General features: G+C 36.7%; 1 protein-coding gene and 2 pseudogenes across 1 annotated transcript; all 3 read right to left on the minus strand.

The window, feature by feature from the left end:
• Positions 1-882: 882 nt before the first annotated feature.
• On the minus strand, positions 883-2,412 carry LOC122426663 (annotated as a pseudogene).
• A 2,925-nt stretch (positions 2,413-5,337) lies between these two features.
• On the minus strand, positions 5,338-7,669 carry LOC122426667 (annotated as a pseudogene).
• A 1,566-nt stretch (positions 7,670-9,235) lies between these two features.
• LOC122431389 (ATP synthase subunit g, mitochondrial-like) lies at positions 9,236-9,651 on the minus strand. The gene has a single exon (XM_043452691.1). It carries the CDS (start codon positions 9,649-9,651, stop codon positions 9,340-9,342), a length of 312 nt encoding a protein of 103 aa, XP_043308626.1. The 3' UTR covers positions 9,236-9,339.
• Positions 9,652-15,844: the final 6,193 nt, after the last annotated feature.

Genomic DNA, 15,844 nt, shown 5'->3' on the forward strand with positions numbered 1-15,844 from the left:
GATTGGATGGGGAGAGAGGTGGGAGGGGGATTCAGGATCGGGGTCACAGGTACACCCAAGGCTGATTCATGTCAATGTATGGCAGAAACCACTACAATACTGTAAAGTAATTAGCCTCCAATTTAAATAAACAAATAAATTAAAATAAAAAAGTTTCACAAATGGTGTTTATCTGTCATCTCTATTTATCTTTCTATCTCTCACCTTTCTTACCTTTTTTCTCCTAAACATTGTTTTAAGATTTGTCTCTATTGCTATATGCACATCTAATTTGTTGTTTCTAATTGCTGCATAGTAAGATGTATGTCCAAGACATAGCACTTATCAGGACAGACGTGTTTTCCATCTAGGTTTTTGGGTGGGCAGCTGTGCTTTCCTAAACCCTCCAAAGCAAGTTTCTTTAATGCTGCTGTCACGTGGGCCCTATTGTTTCCTCCAAGGACACTACCTATTATCTTCATTTGGGCCAGATGTTCACGTAGGTGTGTCTGTTCATCCCACTGAGAGCATAACAATCATTTATTTGTCCTTCCAGCACACATAGCAGAGAAGAGTATTTGCTGATGTGCAGCAAATGACAGATAGCTGATGCCCTTCTGCAGAACCACCAGCATCCCAGGAAACCAGGATACAAAAGAGGAGGTTACCCTCATTCAATCCATAGATGACAGACCTTTATTTTAAACCCTAAATCAATAGTTTAAACAGATGTAGATTTCATGTGACAGGAGAGACAGGAAGATGTGAGGCTTTACAGTTTTCAGATGTGCACTTTTGCTGTACTGACAGTTGAAAAGTTGTGTGTAAATTCAAGAAGAAAGGCATTAGGAGTTTCTTAGCAGAGAGTAATCCCACTCTCCTGGAGATTTAATGAGATGTGGCTCACAGAAACTTCTGGCTCCATCTGCTGTTAATTGAATTAAAGCCAGTAACACTCTTGTGCTTCAGTGTGAATTTCCTGAATGTGAACCTAGCCATATTAAATATGAGCCTCACAGCTGTTATCTTATCACTATCATTGTATTTATCAGACATGGAAATAACTTTCTTTACACTAGCCTGGATGACAAGCTTACGCATTCATTACATGGGAACAAGGCAACACGCAGTACAGCCTTTCATATCAGCCAAATTTTTGTTTGTGATGACATTCAGCTCATCATGGCACACATAAAGATATCTGGTACCCAGATTACTTTCCAAGGTAGCAGGTCATTGCTAATGTACCTAATCCCTACGATCTGGTTTTCTGCCTTTGGGATTCAGGCTCTACTTGGGAATTCAGATCTTTGCTTTTCCGTGCTGACAGTAAGAAGGCCATTGCCATCCAAAATTCAGACCATTATACATAGTCACTCCCTTTTTTCAGGAAATTTCACTCAAGCTGGGTTCTCATGGCTGACCCCCACTCATCCTCCTGTCCAGGACCTGCAAATCTGCGGGTTCTGTTACCACAACCAAAGCATGCCCAGGCAATTGGCAACGTCTTAAACAAGTCATTTGGCTCACAACATTTCAGTGTTTCCTTGTTCCAATACAAACATTTTAAAGCCTACAGATTTCTCTTGAAATTCCACTTTACTCTAAAATTGATGGACTTTCAAGGGAGGTTTCAATACAACTCTCACAATTATTAGTAAATACAGTAGGCAAAAAAATCAGCATAGATATAAAAGACCTGAGCAACAAAAGAAAAATATTAATCTAATTTACACAGAGTCTACCTTCAGAAACTGGACAGTAAAACTGTACATCTCACAGGTTTTGATGTGTAGTATTTTTATTGTTATTCAGTCTTAAGTATTTAAAAATTTTCAGCATATTTTCTCTTTTGACTAATAAATTCCCTAGAAGTAGGTTTGTAAACCAAGTATATGGAAATTTAAGCACTTACTTTTTTGTTATTAACTTTTAGGTTAGTGATGCTATGATCAGAGAATGTGAACAGACTTTACAAGTTACCTGTTCATTGAAAAGTATTGGGACTTTATGCCTTAGAACATAGCCATTTATATATTTGATTCTTGTATGCTTGAGAAGCCCATGTACTTCCTAATTTTTAGATGTAGAATTTTATACAGACACAAATAACTTTTCTTAGATTCTTTGAGCTTTGCTTGACAAAATTATAATATATTTAAAATGTAAAACATGATGATTTGATGTACATACATATTGTGAAAGTCTTCCCACAACTGAGTTGATTAACATGTACATCACCTCACACTTTGACCTTTTTCTGTAAGAGAGCTAAGTTCTACTATCTTAGCAAATTTCAATTATGCAATACAGTATTATCAACTCTAGTTGATAATAATAAAGTCCTTAGACTTTATTTATCTTCTAACTCAAAGTTTGTACCCTTTTACCAACTTCTCATTCCCCCATCCCATAGTTACTGATAACCACCATTTTATACTCTGTTGCTAATAACTTTTGCTATGAACTTGACTTTAAAAAAAAAATATTCCACATATGAGTGATACCATTCAATATTTGTCTCGTTTTTGTCTGGCTTATTTAGCATGATGCTCTCTGTGCTCACCTATGCTGTCACAAATGGAAGGATTTCTTTCTTTTTAAAGGTTGAATATGTTCCATTATATGTGTTTTGTTATGACTTTTTAAAGTTTGCCCTTGTTAAGTGGAGTATAAGGTGAGCTGAAATTCAACAACAGACCAGGAGAGAAACTGAAATAGAGGTTTACTACTCAGAGGTCCTGGAGGTATTTGGCAAGCCTAATCCCTGAGAGGGACCACATCAGGAGGTCAAAGTAGAGTGCAGACAGAGAGACAGATGTGGGGCACATGACTTTATTAGGGTCTTTGAGTGGCATGCTTTGGGGTTCCCAGGTTAAGGCTGACTGGTCAACTAGAACCAAAGGAGTGGGAGTCTGGAAAGCCCCTCCAGGGTCACATTAAGGGGAAAACTAGAGGAAGGTTTCTACAGTAGTCATGTACGGATGTGAAAGCTGGACAATAAAAAAGGCTGAATGCTGAAGAATTGATACGTTCTAATTGTGGTGTTGGAAAAGACTCTTGAAAGTCCCTTGGATTGCAAGGAGATCAAACCAGTCAATCTTAAAGGAAATCAACCTTGAATATTCATTGGAAGGACTGAGGCTGAAGTTGAATCTCAAATATTTTGGTCACCTGATGCAAAGAGCCGACTCACTTGAAAAGACCCTCATGCTGGGAAAGATTGAAGGTGGTAGGAGAAGCGGGTGACAGAGGATGAGATGGTTGAATGGCATCACCGACTCAATGGACATGAGTTTGAGCAAACTCCGGGAGATGGTGAAGGACAGGGAAGCCTGGCGTGCTGTCATCCACAGGGTGGTAAAGAGTTGGACATGACTGAGCAACTGAACAACAACAAAGAGGAAGGGGCTGGGAAGCAAGCAAAGAGAACTGCTGATCCCAGGCATTGCTGGAGAAGCCATATCAGGGATTTACATGTGACTCTATGGGCTACAAATCAGGACACGTACTTTCATGGGCTTAAGGTTACTGCAGGCCCTGTGGTCAAACAAAATTTAAATTTTCATTTTCTTGATGATAAGTCAAATTGAGGAACTTTAAAAATACCTGTTTCCTTTGGAAAAATGTATATTAAGATTCTTTGCCTATTTTTAATTATTATTTTTGCTTATGAGTTGTATGAGTTCTTTGTATATTTTGGATAGTAAATTCTTATTAAATATGTCCTTTGCAAATATTTTCTCCCATTCCATAGGCTGTATTTTCATTTAGTTGATGGTTTCATTTGCTACTTAGCAGCTTTCTAGTTGATGTCGTCCCAGATTGACTGATTTGATCTCCTTGCTGTCCAAGGAACTCTCAAGAGTCTTCTCCAGCACCAGAATTCAAAGACATCAATTCTTCAGTGCTCAGCCTTCTTAATGGTCCAACTCTCACATGACTACTGGAAAAACCATAGCTTTGACAATATGGACCTTTGTTGGCAAAGTGATGTCTCTGCTTTTTAATACACTGTCTAGATTTGCCATAGCTTTCCTTTCAAGGAGCAAGAGTTTTTAATTCATAGCTGTAGTCACTGTCTGCAGTGATTTGGAGCCGAAGAAAATAAAATCTGTCACTGCTTCCACTTTTTCCCCATCTGTCTGCCATGAAGTGATGGTACCAGATGCCATGATCTTAGTTTTTGAATGTTGAGTTTTTAGCCAGTTTTTTCACTCTCCTCTTTCACCCTCAAGAGGCTCTTTATTTCCTCCTCGCTTTTTGCCATTAGAGTGATATCATCCACATATCTGAAGTTATTGATATTTTTACCAGCATTATATTAAAAGAAATTATTGCCAATACAAGTGTTAAGGAGCTTATCCCTATTTTATTCTGGGGTTTTAATAGTTTTAGGTCTCACATCCAAATCTTTAATCGATTTCGAGTTGATTTTTATGTGCAGTGTAATATAGAAGCCTTAGTTTAATTCTTTTGCATGTAGATATCCCAGCACCATTTATTGAAGAGACTATCCTTTCCACGTTGTATATTCTTGGTGCCTTCATCAAAAGTTAATTAACCATATATGCATGAGATTACTACTGGGATTTCTATTCTATTCCACTGATCTATGTGTCCATTTTTATGCCAATGCCACACTGTTTTGATTACTAAAACTTTGTAATGCAGTTTGAAATCAGGGAGAGTGATGGCTCCAGCTTTGTTCTTTCTCAAGTTTGCTTTGACTACTCAAAGTGTTTTGTGGCTTTATATAAATTTTAGGATTGTTTGTTGTATTCCTATGAAAATTCCAATGAAATTTTGATAGGGATTTCACAAGATCTATTGATTATTTTGGGTAGCATGGATATTTTAGCATTATTAACTCTTCCAATCTATGAATATGGATTATCATCCCATTTATTTTTGTCTTCAATTCCTTTTACCAATGTCTTATAATTTTTTTCACAATTCCACAATTGAGATTTTTTTAATGTAAATATTATAAAAGTGATTCATACAATGAAAATACAGACTCATAGTAGGTAATATAAGATGGAAAGCAAAATTCCTCCTTCCCACTCCTTTAATCTTCTAGTGTCACAACTATAAACATAACAGTTTCTTGAAAATATTGGAATTTATATATTCTAACAAGTCACAAAGCTTTGTATCTTCTGTATTGGTTTGTTTTACATAGTGTTGAGACACATTTAAAATATTAAGCATCATTACTGTTAGAGCAGTAATGAAACAATTTTATAATAAATTATAGTTAACGTTGAGTTGCCAAAAGTCCTATTTTCTTCACATTTTATGTTTTCTCTTCCTCATTAAAATAATATTGCTCAAAACATATCCTACCCCTATTGATCACCAAGATTTTATAGTCTTGTCTTGCAAGTGTAGTGCATGTTTAATTAAGCAGTTGATAAACATACAGAGGTTGAGCGCAGATAAAGCCCACAATGTACTTCTGTGTAATGTATGTACTAACAGGTTGATTTTGTCATTGTTACATTTGACAGCAAGAAAAAATTAATTTGTTTCTGTTCATTGCTGTGATTAAACAAAGAGTGGGTTTTCTTTCAGCTTCAGAGAGTAGATATTCTGAATGCTTTTTATTTGCAGCATGTGATGGAATAAATTTCCAAGAACATGGTAATACTGTACCCTTAATTGGAAATTTGGCAAAACTCAAAATTATATCACCCAGTATTAAACTACTAAGGAGGATCAGGTAAGAAGCAATTACCCACATACAAAAGGCTAAGCTGTCCATTCTTTAAGATGCTACTTCTACATTTACCTGAACTATGTAAAGTGACATGAAGAGGCCGATAGCTGTCAGCAGATTATATGTTACTTTTATCCAGTCTTTGATAAGTGATTTATTTTTTTAAGCTCATATACCCTGTTTGAACACTAGCCATGGGTACTGTGATATACCACAAGGTAGAGGTAATTTTTTCTCTGTTGGCATTTAGTAAATCAACCCCTGTGCCACCATCATCAGTGCTATACAAAATTAATCTCTTCAATGGGGTAAAATCAAGGCTAGTTGGTATAACACAGTAAAGCTGATGGCCACAATCGAGGGTTTATTTAGGTGAGAAATAATCTAAGCAGTGATGCTATCAATTTCACAACTATCAAGGTAAAGGAAATGTTCCATTGAACTCCATACTCAGTTAAATGTTCCTGAGATTCCTACAGATCTTATAATAATTAATCATCCCATTCCTAGGAAGACTAATGGCCAGAGTACAGTGACTTTGTAAAATAAAATCTGGACCCTTTGTATATTTTCTTCTAATATTTGGAGAAATCATTGCAATCTTCAAGAGAAATCCCCCTATTCCAAAATCCACTGCTCCTATCCCATAGAGCCTGATTTTGGGAAGTCTTCTAGGAAAACATGGGAAGTCTACAGTCAAAATGGCAAGAGCAGTAAATGTACTGTCAATTACATGGAAACAAGAGATGCTTGGAATGTATTCTGATTCCAGACTTACTTTCAAGAATTTTTCAAGAATTTTCCAGACAGGCATTCTGACATACCAAATTCTTTTGCAGTATATTTTATAGATCAGCCCGGCCCCAAAGATAATTACAAGATGCTCAAGGAGAACAAATGTAGAGAAAATGGTCAAAATGGTTACCAGGGGAACGATCAAGAAAGCAAAGTCAATGAAGAATCAAGTTCTCCAAGTGTGTGAAGAAAAAGATAAGTGCTATGAGAAAATGATCAGGATCCCTCTGCCCAGGATAAGGAGAGTAGGAAAGCCCAAGCCCTCAATGATTTCCAGTATGCTTGTTCCATTGTGGTCACTAACAAAAGCTTCCTTCATCTGCTTTTGAGAATTTTTCTTCTTCTCCTGGCTTTCAAAATATTTTGTCCACCAGAGAGCCTCCAATTCTGGATCCTGATGTCCCTGACGTGTCAGGGATGCCCTGCACTGAACGTGTGCTCTGCCCCAGGGGAGGAGCCGCCGGTTCTGGCCACTTAAGACAGAGTGTCAGTTCATGGCTCAAGTGTCTCATGGATCTGAATATACTGATCTTTTACCTCCTTGGTTAAATTTATTCCCAAGTATTTTATTGTTTTTAATGTTATTGCAAATGGGATTGTTTTCTTAATTTCCTTTTCCAAGAGTTCATTGTTAATATTTGGAAATGCAACTGATATTTTGTATATTGATTTTTGTATCTTTCAATTTTACTAAATTTATTTATTAGTTCCAGTTTTTTGGTTGAGTTTTTAGGGTTTTCTATATATAAAATTGTCATCTGCAAATAGAGACAGTTTTACTTCTTTTCTAATTTAAATTTTTCCTTATCTAAGTGTTCTGGCCAGAAAACTTCAGATACTATGTTGACTTAAAATGGCAATAGTATATATCTTTGTCTTGTACCTAATCACAGAGGAAAAGCTTTCAGTTTTTCAACATTGAGCATGATTTTAGCTGTTGATTTATAATATACTGCCTTTACTATGTTGAGGTATATTCCATCTTTATTTAATTTATTGAGTTTTTTTTCCTTATCATGAAAGGTTGTTGAATTTTGTCAAAGGTCTTTTCTGAATCTATTAAGATGATCATACAATTTCCAATTTTTATTTTGTTAATGTTGTGTATCACATTTATTGACTTGTGTATGTTGAGCCATCTTTGTGTTCCAGGAGTAAATCCTACTTGATCATGGTGTAATATTCTTTTTTAAAAAATAATTTTATTTATTTATTTTTGGCTGTGTTGGGTCTTTGTTGCTGCTTGGGCTTTTCTCTAGTAGTGGCTAGTGGGGGGCCACTCTTCGTTTTGGTGTCCCAGCTTTTTATTGCGATGACTTCTCTTTTGTGGGCCATGGGCTCCAGAGTGTGAGGGCTGCAATAGTTGGAACACATGAGCTCAGTAGTTGCAGCTTGCCGGTCTTAGAACACAGGCTCAATAGTTGTGGTGCGGGCCTACATGTGGGATCTTCTGGGACCAGGGATCAAGCCAACCTCTCCTGCACTGGCAGGCAGATTCTTTACCACTGAGTCACCAGGGAAGCCCTGTGTAGTATTAATTTAACACACTCTTGAACTTTGTTTGTTCTTATTTTGTTGAGGAAATTTGTATCCGTGTTCATAAGAGATATTGGCCTGCAGCTTTCTTTTCTTGCAGTGTCCTTGTCTGCCTTTGGTGTCAGAGTAATGTTGCTTCATAAAATGAGCTTGGAAGTGTTCCCTCTTCAATTCTTGAGAAGAGTTGGAGAAAATTAGTGTTAATTCTTTTGTAAATCTTTGGTAGAATTTAACAGAGGGTTTTTTTTTTTTTTTTGGTGGATGTTCTTGATTATTGATTCAGTCTCAGTTGTTATTGGTCTGTTCAGATTTTCTATTTTTTATGATTCAGTCTTGGTAGGTTGGATGTTTCTAGAAATTTATTTGCTTCTTCCTAGTACCTAATTTTCCCTACTACTATTGTATTGCTGTCTATTTTCCCTTCAGCCCTGTTAATATTTGTTTTAAAAATTTTGGTGGTCTTTTGCTTATTTTTTCATTTTCTACACATTTTGTTTGTTTCCATTTGAAGGAGAGGAGTTGGACATATTATTTTGTTACTAATACCAATCACTTGTATTTATTTCAGGACATAATATACTATTTAGACCCAAGGACAATGCTAAATCATAACCCTGTTAAATATCTATAGGATATTTTATTTTTGCCGAGATAGGTCCTTAAAAACTGGACAGATTAATAATATAACAAATATCAAAATCAGATGAAAAATATGTTATTGCTCTCATTCACTCTGTCCTAGTGTTAAAGATGTTACAAAGATTCACAGATTATCATCATGCTGTTCTTTTGGGAGGCTATATTCAAATTGACAAAAAGATGTTGTCAAAGGGATCTTTCTCTGATTTTTGCGAAGAAAAACAGTCCAAATTGTATTCTTAATGCTACGTGATTTAACTGTATCATAGTTGGCACATGGTATTATTATTTCTCCTACTGGAGCAAGTTCTCATTTTCTCAAAGCCTTTCCCCCAGCTTTTCTAGAATAAAGCTTAAATATCATTTGTTTCAAGTCTTCAAAATAAAGTTAACCTCATTTATACAGGTACCAGGTTGGTATACTCATATATATCTTTTCCAATTGCAGGCTAAGCAAAGGCATGCATTTAGAGTTGTGCTAATATATTACAGCAAAAGGCAATCCAACTTAATATCAAGAGAAATTGTGACCTTCCATGTAGTGTTTGATAGAGAAAACACTGATTCTGACACATTGTCTTATTTTATTCAAATAGCAGTCTGCTCACACATGGTCCAAGAACACTTGAATAATAAAGCAAATATAATCACATGTTAAAAATTGGTCTTCAAACATCATAGCCAATGATGCCACGCTTGCCTATGATCTCGCCAACATAAAACCACATCCACACCTCAGTGGCCACCAAACCATTCAGTAGAGCTTCCTTAACAGTGAGCTGTTTGAAGCTACCGGTTTTAGCGCTGTTGATAATTTTTTTCAAGCTCTGAATTGCTGTAGGGATCTCAGCAGGGATTGGAGGAACAAGCTCAACCTTGGCATAGTACCAAAACATGGCCAATCGAGGCTTTGAGTAAGTCACACCAGCGTTGACCAGTGCTGGGGCCTTCTCCGCGAGGTTACGGACCAACTGGGCCATGGTACTAGCCCCGACTGGCCGGCTGAATATCACCCGCCTGGAAGCTGACATATTTTAACTTTTGTGACTCCTAGACCTAGAGGATATATCCCATCTGGTTTATATTTTTATCATAGGCTCTCTTAGGCTCATGACAGAAAAATGAAATTTCTGATCCCACACTGTTTTAACAGAACTACATTCTTTTCTTCTTTCTTTTCCTTTCACCCAGGAGGAGATAATTATGGAAAGAACCAGATAAGTTATAGATAAAGAAACTATAATTTCCTTCACTATTTGGTTACAATTTAAATACAATAAACACTTTTCTGACTAGGATATGAGAGGGTGTAGAAAATCTTTGTTCACATGGTAACACAAAAAAATTAGATATTATAAAACGTGTACTTATTTATGAAACTATTGAAGAGAGATGGGTATAAGAAAACCCCAGATGGACTGATTTTCAGAGAGAAGAGCTCTTTATCCATGACTATTAAGAAATGGCAGTTTCTGGAGGCAGCATTGGAGAAGAAAGCCTGCCAAGACTGACATAGAAGATTAACAATAGTGGGAACATGTTGGAGAGACTGCAGTCTTGAAGATTCTCAAATGTAGTGATAATTTACTTGGACTAACACTTCTCCCTGGCTTACCCTTCCTGTTTTGCTGGGTAAAGGACAGTGATTGTGGACCTAGTCTAGAGCGTACACGAGACTAGAGGATATACTAGGTGCCTAGAAAAAAGGGCTCTCTACCATGGATTCAAAACGATGAAACTGAAATCTGACTCCCACCAGCCCCAGGGCTCCAGAGCATGAGGGCTTCAGTAGTTGTGGCATGTGAGCTCAGTATTGGTGTATTGCTAAGATCAAAGAGATTAGACCTGGACAGCTCTGGCACTGGGAGGAAGGCTAACAAGAAATGAAGTCAATATTAAAAATTGCTTCCTTAGGCTAAAATTAACTTGCCACATAGTGATATATGAAAATGATTCACATAGTGATTATATGAATAATCACCTCTTTAATAGTCACATATTGGAAAGAGATTTCACATTCTTGGAAATAAATGTTAAGCAAAGACTTGTATAATTATATCTCCACTGCTATCTGTAAACCATGTCCAATATATCATGAAGCATTGTGAGATATGTGATAAAAATGGGATACATAAAAACAAACCAAAGAAACATATTCATAGAAATGCAGATATTGGAATTAACAGAGAAGAAGCTTAAAACTAGTATTATAAATATATTTGACTTGTGGCCCTAGCTGGGACTGGCTCTGTCCCTCGGATAAAGATCATTGCTCCTATCAAATTGGCCAACTCTGTATGACTTTTTCTCATCCCAGGCTCTAGTAACAATCCTGTCTCCTAGGTCATAAAAGCATTTTGGTAGAAATAATGGCTACAAAAAAAGAAAACCTGATAAAAGCAATACTTTTACAGGTAATATTTAACATTTGACTTTACAATTAGTTTTTACCATGTATAATTTTTTTCATCTGAAAAATTGATCCCAATGAATATGCTTCTAATAAATATATAAATAAAATTGGAAAATAATAATTTATTTAACTGTGATTTTAGAATAATGGAATTAAATTGGCTTAAAGAAATTTACTTGGTATACTTTCTCATAGATATTTTAATTGGAAGATTTAACTATAGTGACTCCCAAAAGCTGGAGAAATTAGGATTTTTTAGATCACAAATGCAATGTAGAGATCACATTTAAGGCTGATTGCAACCATGGGAAAAAATATGGGGGAATTAGCCCAAAGTCAGATAAAAGTCTCCACTTACAGCAAAGTCTTACTACAAAGCTCCCCACATTAACGTACTGATAGTTACTTACAAGGTACCAAAGTGAGTTTGCCTGCTCTTCTTGAAGTGGTGGATTAAAATAAGTGTCTCAACAGATGAATAGCTGTCACTGCATGTGTCTGTCTACATCAGGTGCTGAGCTTTTGATTCAGATTGGAGTGAAACTAGGCTACATCGAATTTACTGAGGAATTTCCTTTTGGAGAAGGAAATGGCAACCCACTCCAGTCCTCTTGCCTGGAAAATCCATGGATGGAGGAGCCTGGTGGGCTACAGTCCATGGGGTCACAAAGAGTCTGTAAACTGAAATCTTGTGAATGTTCATATTTCACCACTAGATGTCACTGGGAGATAAACAGTTACTGACCAGACTGGTGTATTGGAAGTTTTCCTATAAAAAAAATTGTTTGATCTTGTGAATATATTTTTTGTTTGCTCAGAAAAATCAGATAGTGTCAGACACTTCTTATGCTTCACATCTTCTCAGCCCAGTTTTTTTTCCCCAGCCATTGCTAAGATGACGACTGGTTAGAGAACCTAACGTCATCTGCACTGCCTATCGTCTGTAGTTTTACACTAAGGCTTTTCTTATGATGTGGTTGGGACATCTGTGAGCAGCTGCTTATCATGTTTAGATGCTCAAAACTGCAAGTGTGGGGGAATTAACACTCCTTGGTGCACAGGGGAACATGGCTCTTCGGGGACATGAGTCAGGTCATGGATATGTGCTACCCTTGTATCCCTCAGGCTTACTGCACTGAGCCACAATCTGTGGAATTCCTCAGAGGCTTTCAGTGGGATCAGATCCCAGTTTTCCAGAGTGGTGACCACTCTGATAATACACCATTGTTTGGACTTTCTCTCCTGCTGTACTTGCCAAGTCTCCCACTCCTAACACCTGGTATCATGTCCCTAAGTAAAGTCTTACCTATAAAGCTTCCTTCGTCATTGCAGTGTCCTTTGACTTTCTCGCCTTTCCTATTTTAGATCTGCTTTCTGGAGGGTACTTAAACACAACCCCCAGCCCTGATAAAGAATATTTTCAGCCCCTCATGGCTCCACTTGCTGTCAACATCTTTTCACAACAACAAATATTCTGATCTCTATGTCCAGAGTTTAATTTTGATTCTGTTTTTGAACTTCCTGTTACTAGAATCATACAGTAAGACCTATTTGTGTCAACATTATTTTTGTGAGGTTTATTCATGATGTGACATTCAGCAGTAACATTATCTTTCATTGCTACATGTTATACTTCTGTGTGAATATACCAAAATTTATTCATTCTACTGTAGATAGACATTTGAATTATTTTCAGATTTAAACTATGTTGAACAATGCTGTTTTGAACATTTCTTTTATGTGTTTGTTAACAAACGCTCATGTCTTTTGGGAATATACATGTAAATGAAATTATGCATACTTTTTATATCTAATAGCCACTGGCAAACAGGTTTTCATAGTGTTTATCTCAATCTACCTCCCATCTTAGCCACATCCTCACTCACATTTGATATTATTAATCTTTTTTTTTTTTTTTTTTTACTGGTGCTCTGTCCATTTTTATTGTCTTCTGTCTGTGCTTCATTATTGTTAATCATTTTAATTTTAACCTTTCTGGTGGGGGTATAGAGCATTCAATTATTATTTTGGCTCATTTTCTCTTGTTAACTAATGGTACTTAACTTTTCATATGTTTTTGAGTCACTTATATGTACTCTTTTGAGAAGTACAAGTTTAAGTCTTAGCTGTGTGTGTGTGTCTGTGGTGTGGTAGGGAGGGGATTTTTCTTATCGAATTGAAATTATTTATAATTTATGCATACTTCTCCTTTGTTGAGTAGGCATTGAGAATATTTCCTACCAGTCTTGGTTTACTTTCCACTCTCTTATAAGTTGAATTATGATATAAAGGATTTCTTGCTAGTGGGATACAGTCTACTGATATTTTTCTTAAAGGCTACTTTATTCGACTCTTGAGAATTATTTATTCCTACTCCAAGGTCTTGAGATATTCACCTTAATCTACGGCCCTCAAACTTGGGTGGACATCAGCATCATCTGGAAGGTTTTTTAAAACACATATTTTTGGGAACTGCCTCCAGAGTTTCTAATTCTGTAGGTCAAGGAAGAGGCCCAAGAACCTGCATTGTTTATGACTTCCAGAAGATGCTTATTTTTCTGGTTTGAGAATCCTACTTTGCAAACCACTGTATTCTTATATTTTGAGAAGCCTAATTGTTTTACTTCTTACATTTATGTCTACAGTATACAAGGCTTTGCTTTTTGTGTGGCGTGAAAGGGGGGCTTTCTGTTTTGTTCAGTCTCTCAGTCATCTCCGACTCTGCCACCCCACGGACTATAACACGCCAGGCTTTCCTGCCCTTCACTATCTCCTGGAGCTTTCTCAAACTCATGTCCATTGAGTCATGATGCCATCCAACTATCTCATCCCTTGTCACCCCCTTCTGCTCCTGCCCTCAATCTTTCCCAGCATCAGGGTCTTTTCCAGTGAGTCAATTCTTCGCATCAGGTGGCCAAAGTCTTGGAGCTTCAGTTTCAGCATCAGTCCTCCCAATGAATATTCAGTGTTGATTTCCTTTAGGATTGACTAGTTTGATCTTGCAGTCCAAAGGATTCTCTCAAGAGTCTTCTCCAGCATTTAGCTTCAAAAGCATCAATTTTTCAGCATCAATTCTTCTTTATGGTCCAGCTCTCATATCTGTGCCCGACTACTAGAAAAGCCATAGCTTTGACTATATGGACAAGTAAGGGTCAAATTGTACTTTTTCCAATGTTGGTTGATTGCTTGATAACACTAATATGCAGTACAAATGTGTTGTAATTTGAGTCCATTTGTATATGCATGAGTCTGAATATGGCTCAGAATAAAGGATATTCTGATCCTTTCTTCTATAATTTTTGCCTGTGCCAGTTCAATGTAGTAAAGTAATCTTAATTATTCTAGGTTTATAATAAATCTTGATAACCACTAGAGTGTAACTCTTTCTACTTTTCTTTTAATGTACCTTGTGAAAAGAGAGGGAAAATATAATGTTGATCTTTACATTTAAATAGACATCTCTGTTTTCCAAAATGTAGTGATGTAGAAAGATATAATATTCATCTTTGGGCTTAATAAAGAAAAGTCTGACTTATTTCTACATTTTAGAAAATAGAGTTGCCTATTTAGATGTAAATACTGAGGCAACAATTATTAACAAGAAAACAATCAAGGATTATAGATTTTTTGGAAGTTAAAGCTTACTTTCATAAGCCAGACCAGTAGTCTTTTAGATCTGGGTATCTATAGGGCATCTTTGTTAAAAAACATATTTGAAAGCCAATAAGATTTTGCAAAGTGAAAGAGGTAAAGTGAAAAATATTTTCAAAGTAAATATATCCAGTGTAAGGGCTTCTCAGGTGGCACAGAAGTAAAGAATCTGCCTGTCAATGCAGGAGACACAAGGGATGTGGGTTCTATTCCTGGGTCAGAAAGATCCCCTGGAGAAGGAAATGGCATTCTACTCCAGTATTCTTGCCTGGGAAATCCCATGAACAGAGGAACTTGGTGGGCTACAGTCCATGGGGTCTTAAAGAGTTGGACATGACTGAGCGCACACACACACACATATCCAGTGTGACAGGCTGAATCATGTCTCAATAAAATTCATATTTTGAATCCCTAATACCCAGGATCTCAGAGCATAGCTATATTTGGATAGAACCTTTAAAAAGGTGATTAAAGTAAAATGAGGCTGTTAGGGTGTCCCTAATCGAATCTGAATGGTATCCTTATGAGAAGAGGGAATTTGGGCACACACAGAGTCAAGAGCGATGTGCATGCGCAGAGGAAAGCTGGTGTGAGGACACTGATGTGAAAAGATGGCCATCTACAGCTGAAGAGAGAGACCTCAGGAGAAATCAAACTGATGACACCTTGATCTTGGACTTCTAGCCTCTAGATCAGTGGGAAATAAATTTTTGTTGTCTGAGTCACCCAGTCTGTGGTAGTTGTTACAGCAACACTAACAAAGTAATGGGTCAAGTCTTGGTAAAGTTTTCTTCTAGATGATTGGGCGTTAAGCAAGATAGCCAAGTAAAGAAACATATAACAATGAAACCAGGATAATAACTAAGTTTTTGGCAACATTTTCAGACCGTATCAGGGAAAATCAAAGTCTTCTTAAAATAGTTTTTGTAGCATGCTCTTAAGGGAAACGTTGAGCAAGTGTATAGTAAAGAATGACTTCATCCACTTTCTGTCTTATAAAAGTCCTCAGGAAATAAACTGAAAAAAGAAGGGTATGAACACAATTGGTAAACAAAGAGGCACTTAACAGATGTGGTACTATTATCCTTACTATCTAGCAATTGCTGAAA

Source organism: Cervus canadensis, chromosome 2, assembly GCF_019320065.1.
Source record: "Cervus canadensis isolate Bull #8, Minnesota chromosome 2, ASM1932006v1, whole genome shotgun sequence".
Taxonomy (NCBI): domain Eukaryota; kingdom Metazoa; phylum Chordata; class Mammalia; order Artiodactyla; family Cervidae; genus Cervus; species Cervus canadensis.